At 36.4% G+C, this 27,511-nt stretch overlaps 1 protein-coding gene across 1 annotated transcript in view; it reads left to right on the forward strand.

Moving 5' to 3' along the window:
- Nucleotides 1–27,511, forward strand: part of DMD (dystrophin) — a 1,824,373-nt gene that overhangs the window by 254,743 nt on the left and 1,542,119 nt on the right. Inside the window, exons 12-14 of the mRNA XM_036304100.1 lie at nt 6,012–6,113; nt 6,242–6,349; nt 13,921–14,100. Coding sequence (XP_036159993.1) covers nt 6,012–6,113; nt 6,242–6,349; nt 13,921–14,100 — 390 coding nt within the window. The remainder of the gene's footprint in view (nt 1–6,011; nt 6,114–6,241; nt 6,350–13,920; nt 14,101–27,511) is intronic.

The raw sequence follows: 27,511 nt of genomic DNA on the forward strand, positions 1-27,511 counted from the left end.
TTGATTAAGGTATTACATATGTGTCCTTATCCCCCCATTGCCCCTCCACCCCCCCACTCATGCCCTCACCCCCTGGTGTCTGTGTCCATTGGTTAGGCTTATATGCATGTGTACAAGTCCTTTGGTTGATCTCTTCCCCTTACCCCCACCCTCCCCTAGCTTCCCTCTGAGGTTTGATGGTCTGATCAATGCTTCTCTGTCTCTGGATCTGTTTTTGTTCATCAGTTTATGTTGTTCATTATATTCCACAAATGAGTGAGATCATGTGATATTTATCTTTCTCTGACTGGCTTATTTTGCTTAGCATAATGCTCTCTAGTTCCATCCATGCTGTTGCAAATGGTAAGGATTCCTTCTTTTTTACCGCAGCATAGTTGACTTTTTTTTTCTTTTGTTTACATCTGATCTTTATCTTTCTTTGCCATTTCAGACCTATACCCTTTTCTCTTTTATGTTTTTGTTGACACAAATTTTCCCTGTTTGTGCTGTAAGATTTTTTTGTGATTTTGCTCATAGTGTTGTGACCTTATGTTCTTTGCTTTGTTTTAGGTAGAATAACTATCTTGAGTATTTCTTGCAATGGATGTTTTCTGGTTATAAACCCCCTCAGCTTCTGTATGTCTGGGAACTTCGTTATTTCTCCTTCATATTTAAATGATAATTTTGCTGGATATATTATTTGAGGCTGGTAATTTCTCTTTTCCAGACGTTTGGGTATTTGGTTCCACTCTGTTTTGGCTTGTAGAGTTTCTGTTGAGAAGTCGGATGAAATCCTGGTGGAATTTCCTTTGTAGATCATTTCCTTCTTTTCCATGGCTACTTGGAGAATTTTTTCTTAGTCATTAATTTTTGACAGCTTTAATACCTAGTGCCCCTCCTTCTTCACCGACTCTGTCCACACCTTTGGGGACCCCTGGACCTGCTGGGGCTGGACCCCAGCATATGGCGCCTGAACAGGGACCCCTAGGTAAGCCCCACTCTCGGGACGGATAGGACTCCACCGTAGGAAGAGGGTGGACCCGCTGGGGTTGGACCCCGGCACATATAGTCTGTGTTCAGTTCATTACGTACTCTTTACTCATGTGCAGTTAATATTTGTTGTTAAAATAAAATCATGATTGACAAATAAATGAGGTAGAGGCTACCATTTACTGTAACTTAAATTAAATACTGACTGAATAATATACCTGCTTAATGAATTATTAAAATTATCTATTATAATTATTTGAAGACAAAGGATATTTAATAAGATTCTTAAAATAGTTGTCTAAACTATATTAACTATGTACCTAAAAGAATATTTATTATTAGTTTTGTGTGACTCATTCATATAGTGAAAAAAACCATAATGTAAAATATATCATATTAATACATTTTAGAATTTCTACAAATGTAATATTCTTTTTAAAATATTTTTTATTGATTTCAGAGAGAGAAAGGGAAAGTGAGAGAGAGAAACATCAATGATGAGAGAGATTCATTGATCAGCTGCCTTCTACATGCCCTCTACTGGGGACTGATCCTATAACCCAGCATGTGCCCTGACTGGAAATGGAACTCGTGACCTCTTGGTTCCTGGGTCGATGCACAACCACTGAGTTTAGATGGACTAAATTTAATATTCTTGAGCAATTTAGTATATGGGTGTTATTTTGGGATTTGTTTTACAGGATATTCTCCACAAATAAATAATTGTAAGCATCCATTTATAAGATTACAAACCTAAGATGCTATTTAAGTGGATACTGCATTTGTGTGTCTTATAGTATGAGAAAATGGCTGCTATATCTACTTGGAAGTGTCAGTTCATTTTCTTTCATTGATACTACAGTTTGAGTTTATTCCTTTCCCCTTTAACTCCCACCTCCACTGAGGTTGTGAAGGGCTGCAATTTTCCCTTTTATATTACATCTCAAATAAGACAGATGGTATACTTCATGGCTAAGGAGTAAGATTTTCTCTATTTGAAGTTAATTTTTTCACAAGTAATCCATTAATAGATATATTAAATGCCATTTTACCTGATACATACTCACATGACCACTAGGAGTTCACTAAAAGAACTTCTAATACATTTTAGAAAAAAATCCCAACTACCAGCTTGTAATAATTAAATGGCTAATATTGCCGAATTGATTGATTTATGATAGTGCATTTGCTGTGGATATCTTGCATCACTATTTCAGTGCTATGGCTTCTTTCATAAACTAATATATTTGAAAAAGAGTAGAGTAGAGAGTGAAATTATAAAAAATATGAAAATCAGTTACATTATGCTGAAAGCAATAACATTTTCATATTTCTGAAAAAAAACCCTGCAAACTCACTGTGAATGAACTGCATGAGTACATGATCATTTTATGATGTAGTAAAATGTCCATTACGTACTCTTTACTCATGTGCAGAACTCCCTTTTTGAAAAGATAGTAGATTAGCCATAGTGATCAGACAAGAAGAAGAAATAAAAGGCATCCAAATGGGAAAAGAAATAAAACTGTCATTATTTGCAGATGACATTATATTGTACATAGAAAACCCTAAAGACCCCATCAAAAAGCTACTGGACTTAATAAATGAATTTGGCAATGTAGCAGGATACAAAATTAACATCCAGACATCTATGTTTTTTTATATACCAATAATGAACTCACAGAAAGAGAAACTAAAAAACAAATCCCATTTACCATTGCAACAAAAACAATTAAGATACCTAGGAATAAACTTAACTAAGGAGGTAAAAGACCTGTACTTGGAAAACAGTGAAAAAAGAGATAGAGGAAGACATAGACAAATGGAAGAATATACCGTGTTCATGGATTGGTAGAATCAACATCATTAAAATGTCCATACTACCCAAAGCAATCTATAGATTCAATGCAATCCCCATTAAAATGCCAACGGCATATTTCACAGACCAAGAGCAATCTCTCCAAAAATTCATATTGAAAAAAAAAAAGACCCTGTGTAGCCACAGTGATCCTGAGAAAGAAGAACAAAATTGGAGGGATCACAATACCAGATATCAAGCTATATTACAAAGCCACTGTTCTCAAAGCCGCCTGGTACTAGCACAAAAACAGACATATAGACCAATGGAACCGAACAGAGAACCCAAAAATCAACCCAAGTGATTATGCTCGATTAATATTTAACAAAGGAGGCAAGAATGTACAATGAAGTCAAGACGGTCTCTTCAATAAATGGTGTTGGGAAAATTGGACAGATACATGCAAAAAAAAAAAAAAAAAAAAAGAAAAGGAAAAAGAAACTAGACCACCAACTTACACCATACACAAAAATAAAGTAAAAATGGTTAAAGGACTTAAACGTAAGACGAAACCATAAAAATCTTATGAGAATTCATAGGCAGCAAAATATCAGACATGTGTCGTAGCAATATCTTTACCGATACAGCTCCTAGGGCAGTGGAAACTAAGGAGAAAATAAATGAGCCTACTTCAAAATAAAAAGTTTCTGCACAGCAAAAGAAGCCATCAACAAAACAACAAGAAAGCCCACTGCATGGGATAACATATTTGCCCAATGTTATATCTTATAAGGGTCTAATCTCCAAAATTTATAGGGAACTCATACATCTTAACAAAAGGAAGATAACCAATTCAATAAAAAATGGGCAAATGTCCTAATTAGACACTTCAAAAATGGACATACAGAAGGCCAAGTGACATGAAAACATGCTCAAAGTCACTACTCATCCGAGAGATGCAAATCAAAATGACAATGAGGTACATCTCACACCTGTCAGAATGGCTATCATCAACATATGAACAAATGACAAGTGCTGGTGAGGATGTGCAGAAAAAGGAACCCTCGTGCACTGCTGGTGGGAATGCAGACTGGTGCAGCCACTGTGGAAAACAGTATGAAGTTTCCTCAAAAAATTAAAAATGGAACTTCCATTTGACCCAGTAATCCCACTTCTAGGAATATATCCCAAAAAATCAGAAACACCAATCAGAAAGGATATATGCATCCCTATGTTCATAGCAGCACAGTTTACCATAGCTAAGATCTGGAAACAGCCTAAGTGCCCATCAGCACATGAGTGGATTACAAAACAGTGGTGCATCTACAACAGGGTTCCTCAAACTTTTTAAACATGGGGCCAGTTCACTGTCCCTCAGACCGTTGGAGGGCCAGACTATAGTTTTTTTAAAAAAAACTATGAACAAATTCCTATGCACACTGCACATATCTTATTTTGAAGTAAAAAAACAAAATGGGAACAAATACAATATTTGTATTTGCATGTGGCCCGCGGGCCGTAGTTTGAGGACCCCTGATCTATACAATGGAATACTATGCTGCTTTATAAAAGAAAGAACTCTTACCATTCCCACCAGCATGGATGAACATGGAGAGCATTATGCTAAGCAAAATAAGCCAGTCAGAGAAAGATAAATATCACATGATCTCACTCATTTGTGGAATATAATGAATAACAGATACTGATGAACAAAAATAGATCCAGAGACAAGGAAGCATTGAACCGACTGTCAACCCTCAGAGGGAGGGCAGGGGAGGGTGGGGGTCAGGTAAGAGATCAACCAAAGGACTTGTATGCATGCATATAAGCATAACCAGTGGACACATACACTGGTGGGGGGGTGAGGGCATGTGCTGGAGGGGTGGTAATGGCTGGGGAGAGGTCCATAGGGGAAAAAGGAGATATATGTAATACTTAAAAAAAGGTGGTAGATTAAACAAATATTTGAAAAATTAGGGGTTTCAAAGCCACCTAGGAATAGGTGGATTTTGTCCTGATGCTAATTATATTGTATTATTTGAATAATATATTAATATCTTCTAGGTGAATCAGTCCAAACATGTAGCATCAAGTAATGTAGAAATTATGATGAGGCTCATCTTAGAGGCCAAATATATTTGTAAAAATGTATAAGTAACAAATGTTTTTCTTCTAGCTCTAATTCTATATAAAATAAAACCTGTCCATATTTTGAGATACTTCTTTTTTATTGTATAAAGATATTTAATTTTATTATTTTTATTAAGGTAGGATTGGTATATACCATTATATTAGTTTTAGTTATACAACATAATAATTTGATCTTTGCATACACTACGAAATGATCACTGTGTTACATCCAATTACGATCAGTCTAGTTTTAAAGATCCAATAGGTATGTGAAAATAATTCTGTTATTTATGAAGAAAGTCAAAAGAGTTGAAATTTTAGTCTCTAAAGTGCATCATAATAGAGTTGAAATAAATGATACATTTTTTTGGTCATAAAACACTTCCTTTGTGCAGAAAGCATTACAATATATTTAATTATGTAAAAACCACTGGTACTTGGTTTTTGTTACATATTAAAATAGAGTGTGCACAAAGACATTTGTGACATGCTAAAGAACTGGCAGTTATTACTCAGACAATATTACAATTTTATCACTAGACTTGTTTGGAGATATAGTCATTTTTAATAGTTTATAACAATAATCCAGAGTTTAAAAAATGCATGTGTGCATATAATTTGTTACTAATGATTTTCTTCTCCAATCAATATATAAATAACACTAATTATACAGGATCACTTCAAATAAGGGTATTCTTAGGAATCCATTAAATAGAGTAATAGAGTTTTACTCTTTGGGGTGTATTTTCTGACCTAAGAAAATAACACATTGCCATACTATCAATGCAAAATGCACTTTACTTCTATATTTATGACTTTGCTGTCATACATTTACTGTGAAGAGACTTCAAACAGTGGTATGATAATGGCTTCAGATTTCTTGTAAGTATCTTTGCTTTTCAATGTAAGGTGAAAGAGTGAAATAATCAAAGACAAGCTAAAGGAGCAGTGTTTATTGATCATAAGCAGAGCAGGGAGGGTGTTCTTTGCAACTCCTAGTATATACTGGTATTGGAGGCTCAAAATTAGATACTTAAATCATTATGCCATTTTGAATGGAATTCAGTTAACAGTTAATTGTTTGATGACATTGTGGTGGGTTGTCTCTTCCCAGGTACTGGGAGATCGATGGGCAAACATCTGTAGGTGGACAGAAGATCGCTGGGTTCTTTTACAAGACATACTTCTAAAATGGCAGCGTTTTACTGAAGAACAGGTGAGTCATGTGGGAAAATGTATCAGTGAAAGACATGGAAAAATGTTAAATGAATAAATGAAAAAAATGTGACAATCTACTTTAATAATTATTTGTTTTCTTTTTGGGAATTATTTAATTTCCTTCAGTGCCTTTTTAGTACATGGCTTTCAGAAAAAGAAGATGCAGTGAGCAAGCTTCACACAAGTGGCTTTAAGGATCAAAGTGAAAAGTTATCAAGTCTTCAAAAGCTGGCCGTATGTATTTTTTATCTTTCAGTCATGTTTTTAAAAATCCCAGGGGTTTATATGAACACCATTATTTCATCCTTCCATTCTTCCTATCCTAAACCAAATGTTCATTGTTCTTGCTTAGATCAGTCTGTTTAACTATATCATATAGTTACTTTTCTTAATTAAAATAGGAAAAGCTAACAAAATATCATAGACTGGGTGGCTTAGACAACAGATATTTATATTGCATAGTTCTGGAAGCTGGGAAATACAAGATCAAGGTTCTCGCCTCTTGTTGAGGCCCTTTTCCTGGCTTCCAGACAGCACATTTTTGCTGTATCCTCACCTGGTAGAAATGGAGGTGTCTCTTCCCTTTTTAAAAGGGTACTAATCCCATCATGGGGGCTCTACTCTCATGACCTCAACTAAGCCTAATTATCTCCCAAAAGCCCACCTCCTAATATTGTCATATTGGGGAGTTAGGCCTTCAACATACGAATTTTGTAGGGATATAAACATTGATTCCATAAGATATAGGTAGATTTTCAACCTTGTTTTCTAAAACAAAATTACACTCTTGAAAAAATATAGCACACCTGAAATAAGACTTTAGTTAGAGCGTTATCCCAATATGCCAAGTTGGTGGGTTTGATCCCCAGTCAGGGCATATACTAGAGTCAACCAATGAATGCATAAATAAGTGGAACAATCTCTCTCTCTCTCTCTCTCTCTCACTCTCTCTCTCTCTCTCTCTCCTTCCTGCTCTCCCTCCCTCCCTCCCTTTCTCTCTCTCCCTAATTTTCTTTTTTTTTAATATATCTTTATTGATTTCAGAAAGGAAGGGAGAGGGAAATAGAGACAGAAACATCAATGATTAGAGAGAATCATTGATTGGCTGCCTCCTGCACGTCCCCTACTGGGGATTAAGCCCGCAACCTAGGCATGTGCCCTTGACCAGAATCAAACCTGGGACCCTTCAGTCCGCAGGCTGATGCTCTATTCACTGAGCAAAACTAGCCAGGGCTCCCTAATTTTCTTTAAAATTAAAAAAAAAAAGTAACCTAAAAGGTACTCAGAATATGTCTAAAGTAATACACTTCAGTAGTTCTCTGGGAAATATCAGAAGTGTAAGAGATGATTATCCTCACATATAAAAAGCTTTTACCCTAGTTTGGGAAGCAAGGAAAAAATATTAAAACAAACCAATGTCACTGATTATAAGTGCCTATGTTTTGATAACTAAGGGAACTTTGGCAGAACAAAGACCATTAGGGAAGTCTTCATTAAGATTTTTCAGTGAGATGAACTTTACAGAATTTAAAAATATCTCTAAAACTTCTCTTTCACTATTAATCCTACTATTTTCTAGTAAAGAAGAGGCCAGTCTAATTGTAAAGTTTGTTTTTAAAGTAAAATATTGCATAATTAGGATTTATTTTTGATTTTTTATAGATCAGTTCTATTAAGTGCTAACTTGATGTCAACTCTAATATAAAACAAAGGTCTATTATAAATAATTAGAGGCCTGGTGCATGAAATTCGTGCATGGGGGGTTGTTTGTGTGTGTCCCTCAGCCCAGCCTGCACCCTCTCCAATTTGGGACCCCTCGAAGAATGTGCCTCTCACAATCCAGGACTGCTGGCTCCCAACTGCTCACCTGCCCGCCTGCCTGATTGCACCTAACTGCTTCTGCCTGCCAGCTTGATCACCCCTAACCACTCCCCTGCCAGCCTGATCGATGCCTAACTGCTCCCCTGCTAACCCGAATTCCCTAACTGTCCTCCCTTGCTGGCCTGGTCCCCCCCAACTGCCCTCCCCTGCAGGCCTGATCCCCCCTAACTGTGGTGGCCATCTTGTGTCCACATGGAGGTGACCATCTTTGACCGCATGAAGGGGCCATCTTGTGTGTTGGAGTGACGGTTAATTTGCATATTACCTCTTTATTATGTAGGATTATTATGTAGGACTAGAGGCCTGGCACACAAAATTCATGTGCAGTTATGGTCCCTAGGCCTGGCCTGCGATCAGGGCCATCTTCCCCAGCTGCCTGTAGCTGCCCCGCCCCCTGCTGCCACCCACCCTTGGTTCCCTGTTCGCCATCAGTTTATCGGTGTCTGACAGCTGGGGGAAGGGACCGAGTGGTCGGCTGTTCCCTCCCACTCTCTGGCCCCGCCCCCGCCACGGGTAGCCATCAGGTGATTGAAGCCTGCTGGCCAGAGAAAGAGTCCAAGAGGTGATCAGTGCGCCTCATAGTGACTGGTCCAGCGGTCGTTCTGGTCATTCTGCTGTTAGGGTCAATTTGCATATTACCATTCTATTATATAGGATGTTTCATAATTTTATCTAAATTAATCTCTCTCTGTATTGATATTCTATATTACACTTCATAGTAATTAAATCATTTACTTTAAAAGCTGTTCTTAAATAAATTTTCCTTGTTAAATTTGTATCATTTTAAATATATTTACTTGTATCCATACATTTTTGTTGCATAATTACTAATCTTTAGGCTTTTAATTTAAAATAGATTCACTATTTTATTACTGATTATTACAAGCCAGCTTGTTATTGATATGAAATCATCCCTCAAAGAATATATGTTTTCTTGAGTGATTATATGACAAAAGAAAGGTTTCAACAGAATTCAAAAATATCAGTGATATATTTTCAGTTTTGTTCTGCAGCTGATAGGAAGCCATTGAGAGTTTGATAACAATTATATTTGCATTTTTGTAATACTCTGTAGTAGTAAGACTTTTGGTAGTAAGGAGACCAGTTAGAAGAGCTAATCTAAAGTAGCATTGGGCATGAAGAGGAGGAGAGAGACAAGTTTATTTCAGAAAAGGAAATTAAGGCCCAGGAAAAAATGCATGGCATTTATATAAGGCGTCATAGAACATTAGTAGCAGAGTTAAAATGAGCACTAAGACATCAATACTCAGGTACAGGCTTTCTAAACCATTTCAAAACTTGTCATATCATTTGATTCCTTGACAAAAACTAACAGTAATCAAGAAATGTCATTTTGAACAATCATATGTCACTATACTGACATTTTTGTGTATAAAAGACTTATTTGCCTCAGGGCCATGAAAATGCTCTATTAGCAAAGTCTCAATAGTTTTCCAATATGATTAAAATTCAAATTATGTCATCTTACTTGTGAGCAAAGTGAAAATATGTTATGGATAATTCTTACATTTGATAGTTTAAGCCAATTAACAAAACCTGACAGCTGGTATAGACTTTGAGGTAAAATTCCCCTGCTGACTGAGGCAGTGAATAAGAATTTAATGTTCATTAAAATATGTCACAATCTGAGACCCAAAACAGGTGCCATCTGCCACTAGTTCCTACTACATACCTAAGTATAGATACCATGTACGAAAAAATCTCTTTTATTTACAATCAATGTAATTAGTTTTGAAATATTATCACTATTAACCCATGGGATTTTATCCTACTTTTTATTTGAGGTGGGGGGTGAGGAGACAAGTATTTCATTTCCTATAGATCTGTAGTTTTATCCAAGTTGCTTAGGTCTATTTTATTATGGTAAAACTTGAAGTTTTATTTGCTGTAAAGGGTAAAAAGAAAAGGAGAGAAGAAACTGTACCCTTTACGAGGGGAATTCTAAGCTGATAGGAAAATGTAGGCTATCATGGGGAGGCCCAAACATGCAAGAGAGATGTTCCTGGGGATGTGTACAAGATGCTGGGAAGGACTGCTCATGGTTGCCAGGGAAGGTCAACTCTGGGAAGCTTGATCCAACAGAGTATGATGAGCAGGGGCTATAGGAATCCTGTGGAATTGGGACACTCTCAGGTGCCTATGGGATCAAATGGCACAGAAGGGATGCTTTTGGGAGCCCAGCACGTCCCCACTGATGGTGCTATTTTATCAGGGCTTGCTACCTTGACCTTAGTTTCTGTTCTAATCCTCAAAGAATTCATCCGAAAGACTCATTGGTTCTCAATGTGGTCCCTACACTAGCTACTTCAGTATCACCTGAGAACTTGGTAGAAATACGAATTCTTAGGCCCCAACTCAGTCCTACTGACTCAGAAACTCTGGAAATAGTACTGAGCAATCTGCATTGTAACAAGCCCTCCAGGAGATTCTGATGTTCCCTCAAGTTGAGATTTTCCACAATGGATCAATCTACCTAAGTATAACAGTAGGTGCTTTGAATCAATTGAATGCTTCTCATATATAGATAAGTAACTGCACATAAAATAGGTTTAGAAGTCAATTTTGTTATGTAAGAGAAATTGTCTTAGCATTACTCTTCTGATGAGAATAGGTTGAAGACTTCCTGGGCCTTTTGTAAGTGTACATTCTTTTTTTTCACTTCAAATCATCTAACCTTGACCGGATAGAACAGTGATGGTGAACCTATGACACACACGCGAACTCATTTTTTGGTTGATTTTTCTTTGTTAAATGGCATTTAAATATATAAAATAAATATCAAAAATATAAGTTTTTGTTTTACTATGGTTGCAAATATCAAAAAATTTCTATATGTGACACAGCACCAGAGTTAAGTTAGGGTTTTTCAAAATGCTGACACGCCGAGCTCAAAAGGTTCGCCATCACTGGGATAGAACTTTCCTATTCGGTCTTCTTGAGCAGCTTAGCTATCTCTTGCCATCTCTACTTTGCCTGATCTGATTTATTGACTGTACCTTCCTACCTACCTTGGAGGTAGGTACAGGTGCTTGGCTTCTGTGAAAATGAAATATTTTCCTTCTTTTAAGATCCTTTCTGACCGCATACAAATTTTCTGGAACTTCCTTATGCCTCCCGAGTTTTGTAGAACTCTGTTTTCCTTTGGTACTCAATGTCCTATTATCAGGCTTTGATAAGCAGACTCTTTTTTTTTTTTTTTACTCAAATAATTAATAACAATTTAATCATAGATATTTAACATGGGCACATAAAATCCATGCTGAAAAGAATGTATATCTAAGGATAGATCAGAGAAGGCAATTGATTACTATAATCCAGTGTATCTGGAACCACCATGGACTTCCTGTCTTCTGCCTCTTTTGGTCATGGTAGAACACCCCTTCAGGAACTGAGCGATGAGAGAGAGAGAGAGAGAGAGAGAGAGAGAGAGAGAGAGAGAGAGAGAGAAGATATCTAAAGTAGAGAGGAAACAAATTGAGGCATAACAACTAACCTGTCATCGCCATTTAATATAAAAACACACACAGTTCTAGATAGAAGCTTTTGTTAGTACAGGAATTTTATTATATAGATTTAGATAACTATATTGATTCGATAGTTCCACAGTTGCATAATAATGCTCTTTTTACTTTACCATGAGTGTATTTTTCTGAATTCTATTTAATGGTGACTTTCCTCTTTATTATTGTAACGTTCGCCAAATGCTTCTTTATTTGGTTTAATGTGTTAGCACAGGAGGCTTAGTTTCATTTGTCACTAAATCTCTTTGGGTATCCAATTAGTTTTATAGATCATCTATGAAAACCTGTTTAGGTAACATGAGGTTACCCATAAATTTCCAGTGCAAATTGTTTCCTGTTCTTTAAACATAACTCAAACTCTTGCCTGAAATGTTTCCAACTCATTACATATTTAGTTTAAATAATGGACGCACCTCTTAGCCTTACACATATGGTTATTTAAAATCATTCCTTAAACCCTGAGAAGGCCAAAGAAGATTGTATTTACATCTTTCTATTTTTAAATGTATGTCCATTTCTATCACGCTTTTTCCAAAAACAACTCGAGATGGCTTACAATACAGTAATTGCATACTGCCCAGCTGTAGTGGCTCAGGTGGTTAGAGCATCATTTTGTACACATAAAGGTTGTGGGTTTGATTCCCAGTCAAGGCACATGCATGACTTGCCCTTTAAGCCCTGGTTGGGGTAAGGGATCAATGTTTCTCTTCTCTCTCTCCTTCCTCCTACCTCCCTCCCTTTGTCCCTCCCTTTCTCCCTGCCTCTCTCCCTTCCTCTCTCTAAGCACATCCTACTCTAATGAGGATAAATCTATCTTCTACATATATAAAAGCCTAAGCGACCGTGGACCAGCCGACTGGCCAGTAGCTAGGATGTGCACTGACCACCAGGAGGTAGATGCTCAACACAGGAACTGCCGAGCAACAACAACTTTGCAGAGTGCCCTTTTGCACCCTGAGATCCCTCGGGGAATATTGGACAGCTGGTTTTGGCCAGTTGTCCGCAGGCCAGGCCGAGGGACCCCACTGGTGCACGAATCCGTACACAAGGCCTCTAGTAAATAAATAAATGCTAAAAGTTAATAAAAGGAAAATGAGACACCATAAAGAATTGGAAGACTCTACACTAAAATTTGAATTTGGGCCTCAGTTCTAGGCAGGTAGCATAAATTGTTGGTTTAATACTAGTCCAAGTATGCACTTAAATTTAATGGAAGGAAAGCTAACATCATTTAAACAAAATCAAGGTATAAATATTACTACTTCAGTTTATGAGTAATTAACTGGTGCATCTGTTTCATGACAATCACTTTACCGTATGTAATGTTCGTTCTTAAATAAATTTGTGTTTGTTTTAAAATGACAGGTCTCACAGCTTAGTTTATTTATGTTCATTGTTCTTGCTACCACCAACTAGAGGGGATTGTAAAAGGTCCATAAAATATTTTTTCTCTTTCTTTCCTGTACTTCTGTGTTTACAAGTTTTATCAAGGACTACTATTTGGCTGGAAATTAGATTTTCCAAAGTGACAGGAAAAGTGAAGGAATAAACTGCCCTGATCTACTGATTTCACACACACCACTTTGTTTATTAATTACATATTAACCAACGGGCATGTGTAATCTTCCAAAACTCACAGGAAGTGAGTTTGGAAATAAGAATGGTATATAATTATTTCATAAAAATACATATGTATTTTGAAAACATGCAAAGTCATTCCAAAGGATTTTGTGGCATATTCAGTTACTTAATGAACTCTAATGTTAGTTTTAGAAGGTAATTGTACTCAATGAACCAAAATTAATTGAATAGCATGCTAAAATATTTGTCAGTAAACTTCATAACAAAGGTTTTATATTCAAATAATGAAAAATGTAAAAATTGCTGAAATAAGTAATATTGCAAATTTATCCAAATAATTACAGCATTTCAGAATGGGAAGACTTTTAGCCATGCTCATCTTCTCTTTGGTACTCCTGGCATGTGGTATTTCACTTGAATTCTACTAGAAATTAAAAGTAAATTCACTATATTCAAGAGGCATGCCATTCACTATTTTGTTAAATGTAAAAAGTAATTTCCACATTTTGAGCGCTCTTTTGCCTTTTGAAGAAAGGATACTTTTTTTTACTTGGCAGTTCTTCAAATATTTTAAGGTAGCTTTTAAGTTCCTATATTGTTTTTTCTACATCTGACTTTTATGTTTTTAACTTTAAGTTTCTTGGGAAGATTATTGGGATTTTAATTTTCTACTTTGGTCCTTTGAGGCACAATTACAATCTTTTCTTTGCAAATCAGAAAATACATGTAAAAACAAGGTAAACTGGGGTGTTTTGTAAAATGTAGCCTAGGCTTATTCTGTGTTCTTCCTTTTTTAAAAAGGTTTTGAAAACAGATGTAGAAAATAAAAAGGAAAACATGAACAAACTCTGCTCACTTAACCGAGATCTTCTTGCAACATTGAAAAATACATCAGTAACACAAAAAATGGAAGCACGACTGGACAACTTTGCTCAGCGCTGGGATAATTTAGTTCAACAACTTGAAAAGAGTTCAGCACAGGTTAGTGATTCCAATTATCCTAAGATAAATGTTCCTTGCTATTTTTGAAATCTAATGCATTAAGAGAACAACATTATAATCCTACAAAGGATGCCATTGGGTTAGTCCTTGCCAAGTATTCAGTTGAATAAAAACATGGCTCTCATCGATGTTTTGATATTGGAGAATGTGGGAGGGGTGAGTGATAATTGACTGAACTAATTATCGCCTTAGAGTATAAAGCTCCCACTTCAGCAGGAATGGGGTTCTGAGTGACTTAGAGCAGTTGTACAAAATGCTAGGGAACTGTTTCTTCAAACTAACCCCAAACCATAGATTCACAGAACCATGAGGAAATAAATTAATTGTCCAAGGAAAGTTTGTGATATGTGTAGCCTAGGGCACAAATCCTTTGATTTCACTAAAGACCTCTTTGTACTAGTGCAAGTGAGAATCTAATCATTGGACTTTTTGCCAGAGATAGTTGATTAATAAAATCATTCATGTGGCTTAGTTACATTTAATAAAGATTGGCTTTAGATTAGGAAAATATCTAAGTTACACTTGTAGTGTTATAATTGGACTTTACACTGAGTGGCTAGATTATTATGACCACCCCCATCAGTACTTCGTTGGGCCACCTTTTGCCTTCAATACTGAGGCGATTCTTCTTGGCATTGACTCCACGAGATGTTGAAAGGTGATGCAAGGAATCTGACACCATGCCTGATGAATAGCATTGTCCAGTTCTGTGAGATTTGATGGTTGTAGAACCAGCTGCCTGATGGCTCTTTTAACTTCATCACACAAATGCTCAATTGGATTGAGATCTGGTGATTGTGGGGGCCACCTAAGCAAGGTAAAGTCTTCCTCATGTTCCTGAAACAACTCCTGCACAATACGAGCACCGTGGCATGGTGCATTGTCTTGTTGGAAGAAGCCATCTCCATTGGGATACACCATCAACATGATAGGATGAACTTGATCAGCAATGATACTTAGGTATGTTGTGCTATTCAGACGTTGTTCCACATGAATTAAAGGGCCCAAATCATGCCAGGAAAACATGCCCCAAACCATAACACTGTCCCCACCAGCTTGAAGGGTTGTATTCATGCATGTGGGGTACATGCTTTCATGCTGTTTCTGCCAAATTCTCACTCTGCCATCTGCATGATGCAGCTGGAAACATGATTCATCGGGCCACGTGACTTTTTTCCAGTGCTCGACTGTCCAATCCTTGTGCGAACTGGAGACATTTTATCTTGGTAACTGCAGACAGGAAAGGTGTTCGAACAGACCTTTGGCTTCCATATCCCATATGATGCAGTGTATGGCTAATTTGCCTACAAACGTCAGGTGGTCATAATAATCTGGCACTCATAATAATATATATCCCACGTTCAAAGGCTGTTAAATCACATTGTTTACCCATATCTTCAGAAAAAAAATCACTTCTGTCATGGTAAACAACCTGCTTCCCTATTTATAATCGTCTGGCCCTCTAGCAACTTCCGTGTGAAATTATAGCTAATTTGCCTACAAACGTCAGGTGGTCATAATAATCTGGCCACTCAGTGTATAGTTAAAAGTTGAGACTTTAAAAGTTTTGGTAGTTTATATAAGAAAACGAGGTATTTTAAAAGTGGAAACTTACTATCTGATGTTGTCAGACGGTGGGATCATGGGCAGTTTTCAAAATATTAACATCATGTATAATAGTATTTAACATATTTTGCCATACTGTTCTACATTATAGAGACCACCTTTTATTAATTGGTCACAATTCATAGCTCAGTACACCATGCGTGCATCTCTATTACAGCAGTGACCACATTCAGTAGCTTTTGAGGCATGTATCTCCTCTGTTGTGAGACAGGGCAGAGAATTTGTTTTCTTGAGATTTGACATGTGGTATGTTGCACTTATGAAAGGTTCATGGAAAGATTAAATGAAGGTTGAAATATGGCTTCTAGACATACAAGTTAAGAAAATACGATCAGGAAAAAATACATGATTTTCAATCACAGTTCAGCTTCCTTTTAAAATCAAATTCATATAAAAATTTTGAAAGAATATAAATTACAATTACTTCCTGTGCAATCATTGGGCAATAATAAAAATTCCATTTCTTTTCCATTGGCTATTTTATCAGTAACTTGATCTAATAGTGATTTTACTACCAGAATATGATCCTTCTTATTATATGTGATCTGGCCATGGCTACTTTGCAATGCCATTGGCATCTATGTAATAAGTATGTGAGGCATTAGAACATTTGATACTTTTATATTTTAATTTACTGAATTTATTGGAGTGACATTGGTTAATAAAATTATATGTTTCAGACGTACAATTCTGTAATACATTATCCGTATATCGTACTGTGTGTTCACCACACCAAGTCAAGTCTCCTCACATCACCACTTATCTCCCCTTTACCCCCTTTGACCTCCCCAACCCCCTTTCCCTTCTGGTATGTATCCAAGGATTCCATACATTATTGCTGCTGGAAAATGAATAATTACTATGTTATGAGAAAATGGCATTATTTGATAAAGTTGTTTTGAAATACATCCCTTTAAAGGAATATGTTTATGAAGATGTAAATTAACAATAGGTCATGTACTCCTTCACTTGCAGTAGTTTTTATTTTATCTCTAAATGTCTTTTTAATTAATTTCAGAGAGGAAGGGAGAAGGAGAGAGAGATAGAAACATCAATGATGAGAGAGAATCATTGATTGACTCTCTCCTGCATGTCCCACATGGGACCGAGCCCACAACTGGGGCATGTGGCCTGGCTGGGGATCAAACCATGACCTCCTGGTTCAGAGGTTGATGCTCAACCACTGAGCACACCGCTAGGCACAATAGTTTATAAACTTGAGTCTACATAATAATCACCTGGGAAATTGATTAAAATGTATAGTCCTAGACTATATGCTGAGAAAATCTCGTTCAGCAGGCCAGTAATCTGTGTGTAGTCTTTCATATAGTGTACTGGCCATATTTTTAAAACACATTGAATTAGCAAGATAATGAAATATGGGCCAATTCCCACATTCTGGTTTTACACAATGCTGTCTGAAATAGGGAGAATGGAGACCTTCCTAGCAATGTCGTAGTGAAATATGCTCATTTCCTTGGAATGCCACTACTTTCTGAAGAGGTTGGACAACTCATCAGAATGTTATGAATTTATTATGTTAGTTAGTAAAAAACAAATTAGAAGCCCGGTGCATGAAAAATGTGCACTGGGTGGAGGATCCCTCAGCCCGGCCTGCCCCCTCTCATAGCCCAGGAGCCGTCAGGGGATATACTACTGAAGGCTTAGGTCCACTCACACAGTCTGGCCTCCCTCTGCGGGAGGCTACCAGGCTGATCAGGGGAAGGTGCCACCCCCATCACCCCACTGCTAGTGTCACTGCTGGCCACCATGGCTGCCAGCCCTTGGCCCTTGCTTCTTAGTTCTGGCCCCACCCCCTGCCCACAGGCAATCTGGGGCCATGTCAGCTCAGGGAGAGTTTGTGGGAGGTTGAGGCACAGCAGATCGCACCCCGTCCAGCCTCTGCGGAGGCGTGGCACTGGGACTGGGTCCGCACTGCTGCCCCTGTGGCTGCCTCTGCGGAAGGGGCAGCACTGGGACCAGACCACGCAGCACCCTCTCCCTCTGCCTCTGTGAAAGGGGCCTCGGCGCTGGACCAGCCTGCTCTGCAGCCTCTCTCTAGCCACCTATCCTGTGGCCTCTGCAAAAGGGGCCACAGCACTGGACCAGCCCATGCCGAGGCCTCTCCTGCACCGCCTCTGCGAAAGGGACTGCTGTGCTGTACTGGCCCGCACCGAGGCCTCTTCTGCAGCAGCGGTGGCGGCAGCAGTGGCAGTGGCCTCTCTCGTGGCCTCTGCGAAAGGGGCCATGATGCTGGACCAGCCCGCACTGCTGCCTCTCCCATGCCACGGGCCCTCACAGCAGCTGTGGCTTTTGTTCGGAAGGATGTCTGGAAGACGTCCAGTCTAATTAGTGTATTACCCTTTGATTAGTATAGATTAGCGGTTCTCAACCTGTGGGTCGCAACCCCTTTGAGGGTTGAACGACCCTTTCACAGGGGTCGCCTAAGACCATTGGAAAACACATATGTAATTACATATTGTTTTTGTGATTAATCACTATGCTTTAATTATCTTCAATTTGTAACAATGAGAATACGCCCTGCATATCAGATATTTACATTATGATTCATAACAGTAGCAAAATTACAGTTATGAAGTAGCATCGAAAATAATTTTATGGTTGGGGGTCACCACAACATGAGGAACTGTATTTATTTTTTTAATATATTTTATTGATTTTCCACAGAGAGGAAGGGAGAGAGATAGAGAGTTAGAAACATCGATGAGAGAGAAACATCGACCAGCTGCCTCCTGCACATCCTCTACTGGGGATGTGCCCGCAACCCAGGTACATGCCCCAGACCGGAATCGAACCTGGAACCCTTCAGTCCACAGGCCGACGCTCTATCCACTGAGCCAAACCGGTTTCGGCGAGGAACTGTATTAAAGGGTCACGGCATTAGGAAGTTTGAGAACCACTGGTATAGATGGTCTAGAAGTTAGGAAATCACCACCCAGGGCAACTTATTTAACCTCTTACTTTTGAACTTTTCACAATCTGTAATAACACAGTACTAGCTCTGGTTTGTTTAGTTCTTTATAAAATCATGTCCAAAATACATTACAACACGTATCTGATGAGGATAAATGAAAGCAATAGACATGAAAGCATTTGGAGGGGAATAAAGGTGCTCTGGATATGCAAGGCATACTGTTTAGTGAGTCTGGAGGGCATATTATGGTTCACTATGATTATGTTAATTTTCAAACAGTTGTATACTTCTATACCAGATCAGAAGCAGATAAATGGATTTATTAGGCAAGTTGCTTCCTAGAACACTAACCTTGAATTCTTAAGCTCATTTCAGTTTTTGCTCATTGGCTTTTATAAAAAATGTACTATCATAGCCCCAATCCAAATTCTAGCTGGGGGTCTTGAGGCTCTTAGGACTAAAAAATGTAGTTAACCAGGGAAAGAGGAATTAAAAGGAGATAGAGTGAGCAAAGAAATATTATCTTATAACTAAAAGAGATATCAATTTTCTTTCCTGAATGTCAGATTTAACATGATCAAAATTATTACATGAGAAAAATTCCAAGAATTTTGAGGGTAAGGTCGTAACTTTGGAGAACAAAGCTTACTTGTATGCATATTTTCCAGCATGTTCATGGGGGAAAAATATACTCAGTCTTTAAAAAATCCTTTTAAGTAATTGGTGCTACAAAGAAGGAGCAAAATTCTAGTAATGGTTAAAATTCAGTAGGATATAGGAACTGTGACTGAGATGACAAAGCAACTGATTGTGCTCATATAAAGAACATTGTGTGCCCAAAATTTTGACTGCTATTCAGGTCAAAGCTTTGAGGGATTTTGACCTTCTAAAACAGTAGCATGGCCAGAGATCAAAATGTGATAAAAAATCAACTGTGAGAGCTGCTGTCTTGCATTTCTAAGTCAGGTCTGTCTCGAATAATATCTGGACACAAGCAGAGGATGCTTAAGTTGATGTGAAAGCAACCTAAGAAAGTAGAGATACTTTCTTTTAAAAAAAGCGAATTTATTTTTCAGTGACAGTTAACATACAATATTATATACTAGTAGGTCTCAGGTGTGCAACATAGCTATTAGATATTTATATAATTTATTTTTTGTTTCTAAAAGTTAGAAAGAATAATAGTCCCTGCTATGTGGATACTTAAAATAAGAAAAGGGAGCAAATGAAATATATCCTGGATTAACTTATTTAAGTTTTCAGATGACCCTGTTTCCTCTCAATATTTTATAAATATGCTTGTTGAAATTCAAACTGTTTCTTTCCTAAATGCTGTGATCCTGAGGCACATATTTTTATCTTGATTATAATTAGGTAATATGATAGTCAAAAATTCATTATAGTTACTACTTTAAAGTTAAATGTATTTTAAGTGATTTGAAATATTTTCCCCATTTAACTGAAATCATATCTACTATGGAAAGTCATACTGTTTAGTGAATGTATAAACCACATTATTCATATGGTTTATAATATATTGTGGTAATTTATATTAAATTTGACATCAGATATTTAGTTGTAAGAATGTATCTATCTAGGTAAGTACAGAAGTTCCATAATTTTGTGATTTTTTTAGCAGAGTAAATTATCTTCTTTGCCAGGAATAAGAAACATTCTATGACTCATCTAAGACCACAGACTTTATTCCCATTTCATGAATATTTTGCTGTACTCTTAATGAACATTTTTGCAATGTTCTGAACTATGAGCACAAATATCTCAAAGATAAAATTAACATGCTCAGAATTCCCCATCCTTGAACATAAGCGTATATGTTTATGCAACATATGTCTGTCTATATTCATAGATGCCCAAATAAAGTGGTCATTGTGTCTGTATCTATTCTATATCATCTATGTCCTTATGAGAGTTTTAAAACTCTTCCTAGACATGTGGATAGTGTAAAACACAGTTGAATATAATAAGCCATTGTTTTTCATAATACCAGATATACAAATAGAGTGATGCAAAATTATTAAGATGAAAATTTCTTTATTTGCCTTTCTTTTCTGAGTTTTCTTTTCTCATTTTCTAGAGATCCTGATTTTACTTCCCATAAAATATTTTCCGTGCATCTTCTGACTGCACCTATTCTCAAAGCATTATTTTGTAGCATATTGATACTTGAAATGTAGTTACAATTGCTTTGTCTATTTTCTTTTTGTTGATTATATTAATTAAAAATATTATAATGTCTTTCAGTTGCCAACCCTTTATGTAGCTTCCTGAAAGCTTTCCAAGCCTAATCAACCCACTGCCAATTAAAAAAAAAATAAATGGTTTTATAAAACCTCAAATTAAAATAAAATTCCTTTACTTATTTGAGGTTTCTGTCTTATTTAAATTTATGGACTCACCATCTTGAATTTTAGAACATCTGATTATTGCTTAGATTAAAGGTTTTATTAGAAAAACTTGAAGTTATATTTTAAATAACTTGGGAAATTAACTATATCCTTTTGCAACCTCCAACTAAAATAGGTGTTTGGGATTTGGCCTTAAGTATCAGTACACTTGATTTTATGTTGTAAATTCATTATCAACAACAACATAAAATGTTGTAGGCACTGACAATTTAAGAGATGAGAGCTGAATTAGCTGTTGGAATTTCTCATTCCTTATTTATAAAATGAGAAGTTTGGACAGGAAAGATCTCTATAGTGTCCTTCCTATTCCAAATGTCCATGATATGTTTCTCTTTTCTTGAAATTTTATATAAAACTCTGGAGTAATTAGTGAAGAGTTTCCAATTATCTCTGCTATGTAAGTCTCAGAGTTGGCTGGAAGATGATAATGAAAATAAAATTATCTTCCTATTCAAAAAGACTGACATCTGAAATGTTTACATTTCACTCATCATGAAAATGTAATTAAAATACCATAAAGATAAAAATACTCAGCATCTATATGATACATCTGTTATCTACTGACAATAAATGAAATAACACATAAAGAAAGATACAAGTTCTTTTCCTAAATGCATACTTGATAATCTGCATTTCTAGTTACAGAATATGTTTTACTACTTAAAATCAGATGGTATGTAGAGGAAAGTCATGTGGATCAGAAAAAATAAATCTCGTTGCTTCTTGAATTTCTTGAGATTCAGTTAATTCAGATAGTTGTTCAAATTCTGTGTTTAATATGAATTCTGAATCCCACATATATCTCCTCTTTCTGTCAATTTGTACGAAAGCTAATTTGAAATGAGAGACAAAATATGTACATAAAATCGAACAGTTTTGTAGAATAAGCCTTCTGTATTATCATACAATATTTTATTTCAGATAGGAGGAAGACTTCCTTTATTATGTCTTAGGAATATTGACTCTAATTGTGGTCATGATCCCAATGTCACTATCTATTCAAGAAATTACATAGCCTTATTTCCAGTACCAAACAGGGTAACAGTTAGATATTAAAATCTTGTCACCAAGCCATTACCATGAACTTTAGCCAGCACTTCTTGTACACTTAGCTTTGGCAATTTCTCTGTACTCTTTCATGAGATAGAGCATTTTATAGAGTGTTGATTGATAAATCAGCTCCCTTTGTGAACACCTGATCTTTAACCCAGGTTTATCATAACGTACAGCATATAAGTTACTTCACTGCCTTGTGCTGCCATTCCTACAGTGATAGTTTTCAGCCTGGCTACCAATTCTCAGCTAAAGCAGTTACTGAGCTTATGCAGTATGTTTTAAGCTCTAGAAGTACAATGCCTCTATCTATTAAAAATCAGTGATTACTCCAAGGTTATGCACATACAAAAAACACAGGAGAAAAAGGGACATATGTAAAACTTTCAATACTAAAGAATTTTAGAAAATGATCTACATGACGAAGGGCATATGGGGGTGAGTGGAAATTGAGCCTAAATTATCAACAAAATAAAACATATTCAAGTTAAACCTCAAAAACAAACAAACAAAAAACCCACACACAGGGAAAATGTTGATCCACAGTTGTCAACCTCATCATATTTTTAAATAAATCAGGTGCATTGCATTTGATTGATTTTGTACAGAATTAATTATAATTTATGAAGAACTCAAAGCATTAAAAATAGTCATTGCGTGCATTTTCATTCTTCTGACATTATATGTGTATATCTGTGCATAGGAGCACACTCACCCAGCTACACTACTTAAAGGAAAATTGCCATTCAGAAACCTGAACAGGTGTTGCAGCAAGTGAGCATATCTACTAAGAGCTGGCTGAAGGAAATATCAGACTTGGGTTTATAGCTCTGCTCAGCCACTGACAAGTTGTATCTACATCAAATTTTACCTGCCATCTATTAAATGGGAATAATATTAATATTTATTCTTACGGCCCTTGTAAGGTAATGACAGCTACCACTTGTTAAGCCTTTATCTCAGATACTATTCTAATTATTTTAAATAAGATAATGAATGCAAAGTAGTTAGCGTAATTCCTGGGACATTTAAAGAGCCTCAGAATTGGTAGCTATTATTATAAGTATTAGTATTTTAATAATAAGATAAATTAAATAACGAATCCTTAATAACTGGAATCTCTTTTTTATTTTTCAATTATTGAATCTCTTTTTGTAAGTTTCTTTAAATGTTCAAATAGTGGAATATCTTGCAAGGCAAGAAATATAAATCTTTAACCCCGAGGTACTTAGAAGGGCAAGAATATTTAAATAATTAAATGGAAAATTAAAAGATGCAACTAAGAATATAGGCCAAAAATAAGAGAAAAATATCAGCACCAAAAAGTTAATTTAAAAAGTAAGAATAAGGCTTGGCCTGTGTGCCAAGTGGTCAAGTGTTGGCCCAAGAACCAGGAGGTCAGAGTTTGATTCCTGGTCAGGGCACTTGCCCAGGTTACTGGCTCAATCCCCAGTAGGGGGCGAGCAGGAGGCAGCCGATTGATGTGATCTTTCTATATCTTTCTCTCTTCCTCTCTAAAAGCAATAAAAACATATTTTTTTTAAAAAAAGAGAACATGTTGTAAATATAACTACTTGCCCTTGAGAAACTGCAGACAGTAGTGCTAAAGCAGTGGTTCTCAACCTTCTGGCCCTTTAAATCAGTTCCTCATGTTGTGACCCAACAATAAAATTATTTTCGTTGCTACTTCATAACTGTAATGTTGCTACTGTTAAGTATCGTAATGTAAATATCTGATATGCAGGATGGTCTTAGGCGACCCCTGTGAAAGGGTCGTTTGACCACCAAAGGGGTCACGACCCACAGGTTGAGAACCGCTATAAGAAATGTTATATAAAACTCTGGAGTAATTAGTGAAGAGATTCCAACTATCTCTGCTATGTCAGTCTCAGAGTCAGTCATTGTATGACTTTTTATATCCTTAATGGGGGGATGAGGACACATTTGTAATACCTTAACCAATAAAGAAATTAAAGATAAAATAAAATAAAATAAAAAAGAATTTTTTTATTTATAAAATTCTTTTTTATTTTATTTTTTTTCTGATTTCTGCATTTTATTCAGATTATTTTACATATGTCTCCTTTTTTTTCCCCCTTGGTCTTCCCCCGGCCTCCTCTACCCCCCAGTGTCTTGTGTCCATTGGTTATGCTTGTATGCATGCATATAAGTCCTTCAGTTGATCTCTTACCACCCCCAAACCCTCCCCGGCCTTCCCGCTGTAGTTTGACAGTCTTTAAATGTATATGTATTTCCTCTCCAAAATATGCATTTTAAACAAATGGAAGAGAATATAGTAAGAAAGAATTTTACTTTTTGAGAGCAGTTTGGTTTTTCCAGATCTACCAATATTATACAGTCTTACAGCAAGAAGATATATACCCCTAGAAGTATCAAGAGACTGCACAAATGCTTTTCCAATTTTTATCTTAATGGGAAAAAGCAATATTTTGGAAATCAACCTATATAACCTTATGAGTTAGATAGTTCAGTATAAAAAAAGATCCTGAATTTTCTCTGAACATTGAGAAGGGACAGTCATTATTGCTAATATATATTAAGAGAGCACTTACTGTGTTCAGACATTACATAATTTTACTCTTGCAACCAGGACTAGCTACATAATATATGGGGCCCAATGCAAAATTAAAATGTGGGGCTTCTTGTTCAAACATTATTAAGAATTTTAAGAGGTGACAGCAGAGTATGAAACCAAGTGTGGAGTCCTTCTGGGTGAGGGGACTGCATAAGTCGATGCCTGCATAAGTTGCACACCTATGAAGCTGGCCATGTTTGCCTCATCCCTGTGAGAGATGTGTCTTCATTCCAATTTTACATATAAAAAATAAGTCAAAGCTCTGAGATACTAACTAACCTGACCCAAATATTGAAGTATATGAACTATGGACCTAGCGTTTGATAATTGTAAGCCTGGCTCATGGACCTCTACTTTTAATCACTGTAAGAGCATTTGGTACTTAACAGAGGGAAGTAAGAGGTGGAGTGTGGGGGTGGGTCAAAGGGGTCAAATAATTGGTGACAGTGGATGATTTTACTTTGGGTGTTGGAATTGCACACACAGTGCAATACACAGATAATGTGTCATAGAAATGTACACTTGAAACCTACATGATCTTATTAACCAACTAGAGGCCCAGTGCATGAAATTCATGCACGGGTAGGGTCCCTAGGCCTGGCTGGAGATCAGGGACAATCTGGGCCTGCCGGCTGCCAGCCGGGGCCTTTCTTTGCTCTGCACTACCCCTGGTGGTCAGCGCACATCATAGTGAGCAATCAAACTCCTGAGGGGACAATTTGCATATTAGGCTTTTATATATATATATATATATATATATATATATATATATATATATATATATATATAAAATCACCCCAATAAATTTAATACATTTTTTAAAAAGAGCAACTAGCTTCCAAACCTAAAGACAAATAATTTTAAACTAACTCTTTTCCATTTTTACTGGGCAGATTAATTGGCAGATCAAAGGAATACAATATTTAAAAAAATATATTTTATTTTCATGAGAACATTTCAAAGTAACTTTCTTATTTTTAAAAATATTTTTTATTCACTTCAGAAAAGAAGAGACAGAGACAGAGACAGAGAGAGAGAGAGAAACATTAATGATGAGAGAGAATCACTGATTGGCTGCCTCCTGATGCCCCCTACTGGGCATCAAGCCAGCAACACGGGCATGTACCCTTGACCAGAATTGAACCTGGGATCCTTCAATCTGAAGGCTGATGCTCTGTCCACTGAGCAAAACCTGCTAAGGCCACAGTAATTTTCAGTATACTCATAATCAAAATGGAGAAAGGTGACTGGATAAGAATTTAGTTAGGTAGACTCTAAGTTTGTTGAATGTAGCCCAAACTACATTATATTCTAATTTTGATCTTGTACTACTGAATGTTTTAGTGAAGGCAGTAAGTCATTCTTATCAGATGTTTAGTTGTCCTAATTTTAATATATTTGGATGAGAGGCTTATAATTCCAAAGATATATAGGAATTATAGGCTTAAAACAACTTAGAAAAAGAGTTTGAAATTTTTCTCTGCTTATAGAAGTAATATTTTGTGGAAAATGTTTATTGTACAATGTTGGAAAATATAAAGGATTCAGAAATATGTAGAGCACAATAGAAATTATCTGTGCTTTCTCTGTCAAAAATAACCTGTAATATTTATATCTTGCATTATTTAATCAGTACTATAATGTAAAACTTTCCAATGGCATTTAAATATATTTTAAGTGTGTATAATGTTTTATACTTTATCACATGCATGTAGTATAAATTATTTAAACCAGGGGTGGGGAACCACTTTTCTGCCGAGGGCCATTTGGATATTTAAAACATCATTTTCAGGCCATACAAAATTATCAACTTAAAAATTAGCCTGCTATATTTGGTCAAAAATTTAATTCACTCACCCTTAATACCTTGGCAGGGCCAGAACAAATGATTTTGTAAGCTTTATGCACCCTGTGGGCCAGACGTTCCTCTACCCTGAAAACCATCACTTACAGACTTGAGGATATTTCTAGCATTTTACTCTTATAAATGACCCTATGAACTGGAATAAATGTTATATGCAGCCTTCAGCATCAAAATAAATGTAAAGGTTAATATACTATCTAAGGAAAATTTCTTTTTTAATTTTAAAAGAAATTCCTTGCTTACTATGTATTTAGTGCATGTGATTATTTTGCATGTTTACATTTTTCAGGTGACACTCACCCTATCTCACAATTATTTGTGTGGTTGTCACCTTCACTACTGTGCTGTAAGATCCCCCCAAATAGAGATTTCATTTTATTCATTTCTGAATGCCCTGTTCAATGCATGTTGTAATTTAATTGAAACATTGTTATTCAGCAGCTGAGTAACTCAGACAGTTTTAGATAGCTTTCTCTGTCTATGGTGTCCAAAGCAGGGAATCTAGGTTTTCAACCACCAATCAGATTAAATCTAATTCTAGAAAATAACTAGTATTTATTATAGAGCTTGGAAATGAGACTTATCAGAGTCATGATAATCAAGCTTCAGATCTTTAAGACAATTAGGCAGAAACAATACTCAACTTATCCTGTGTTGGCCCAGGTTCAAAATAAATTTTTAATGAGTGAAGTCATAGTAAGGCAGGCTTCCACTAGGTGTGTTGATCTCTGCCAATGGGAAAATTTGATGCAATATATTTTTAATGATTCCAATATATAATTGTTTATGGTCAATATAAGCATGGGGAAATTGAATACATGACCAAATGTTTTTTATTCTTATACTAGAGGCCCAATGCAAGAAACTCGTGTAAGGGGCTTGGCCCCCGA

This window comes from Myotis myotis, unplaced genomic scaffold (assembly GCF_014108235.1).
Source record: "Myotis myotis isolate mMyoMyo1 unplaced genomic scaffold, mMyoMyo1.p scaffold_m19_p_4, whole genome shotgun sequence".
Taxonomy (NCBI): Eukaryota; Metazoa; Chordata; class Mammalia; order Chiroptera; family Vespertilionidae; genus Myotis; species Myotis myotis.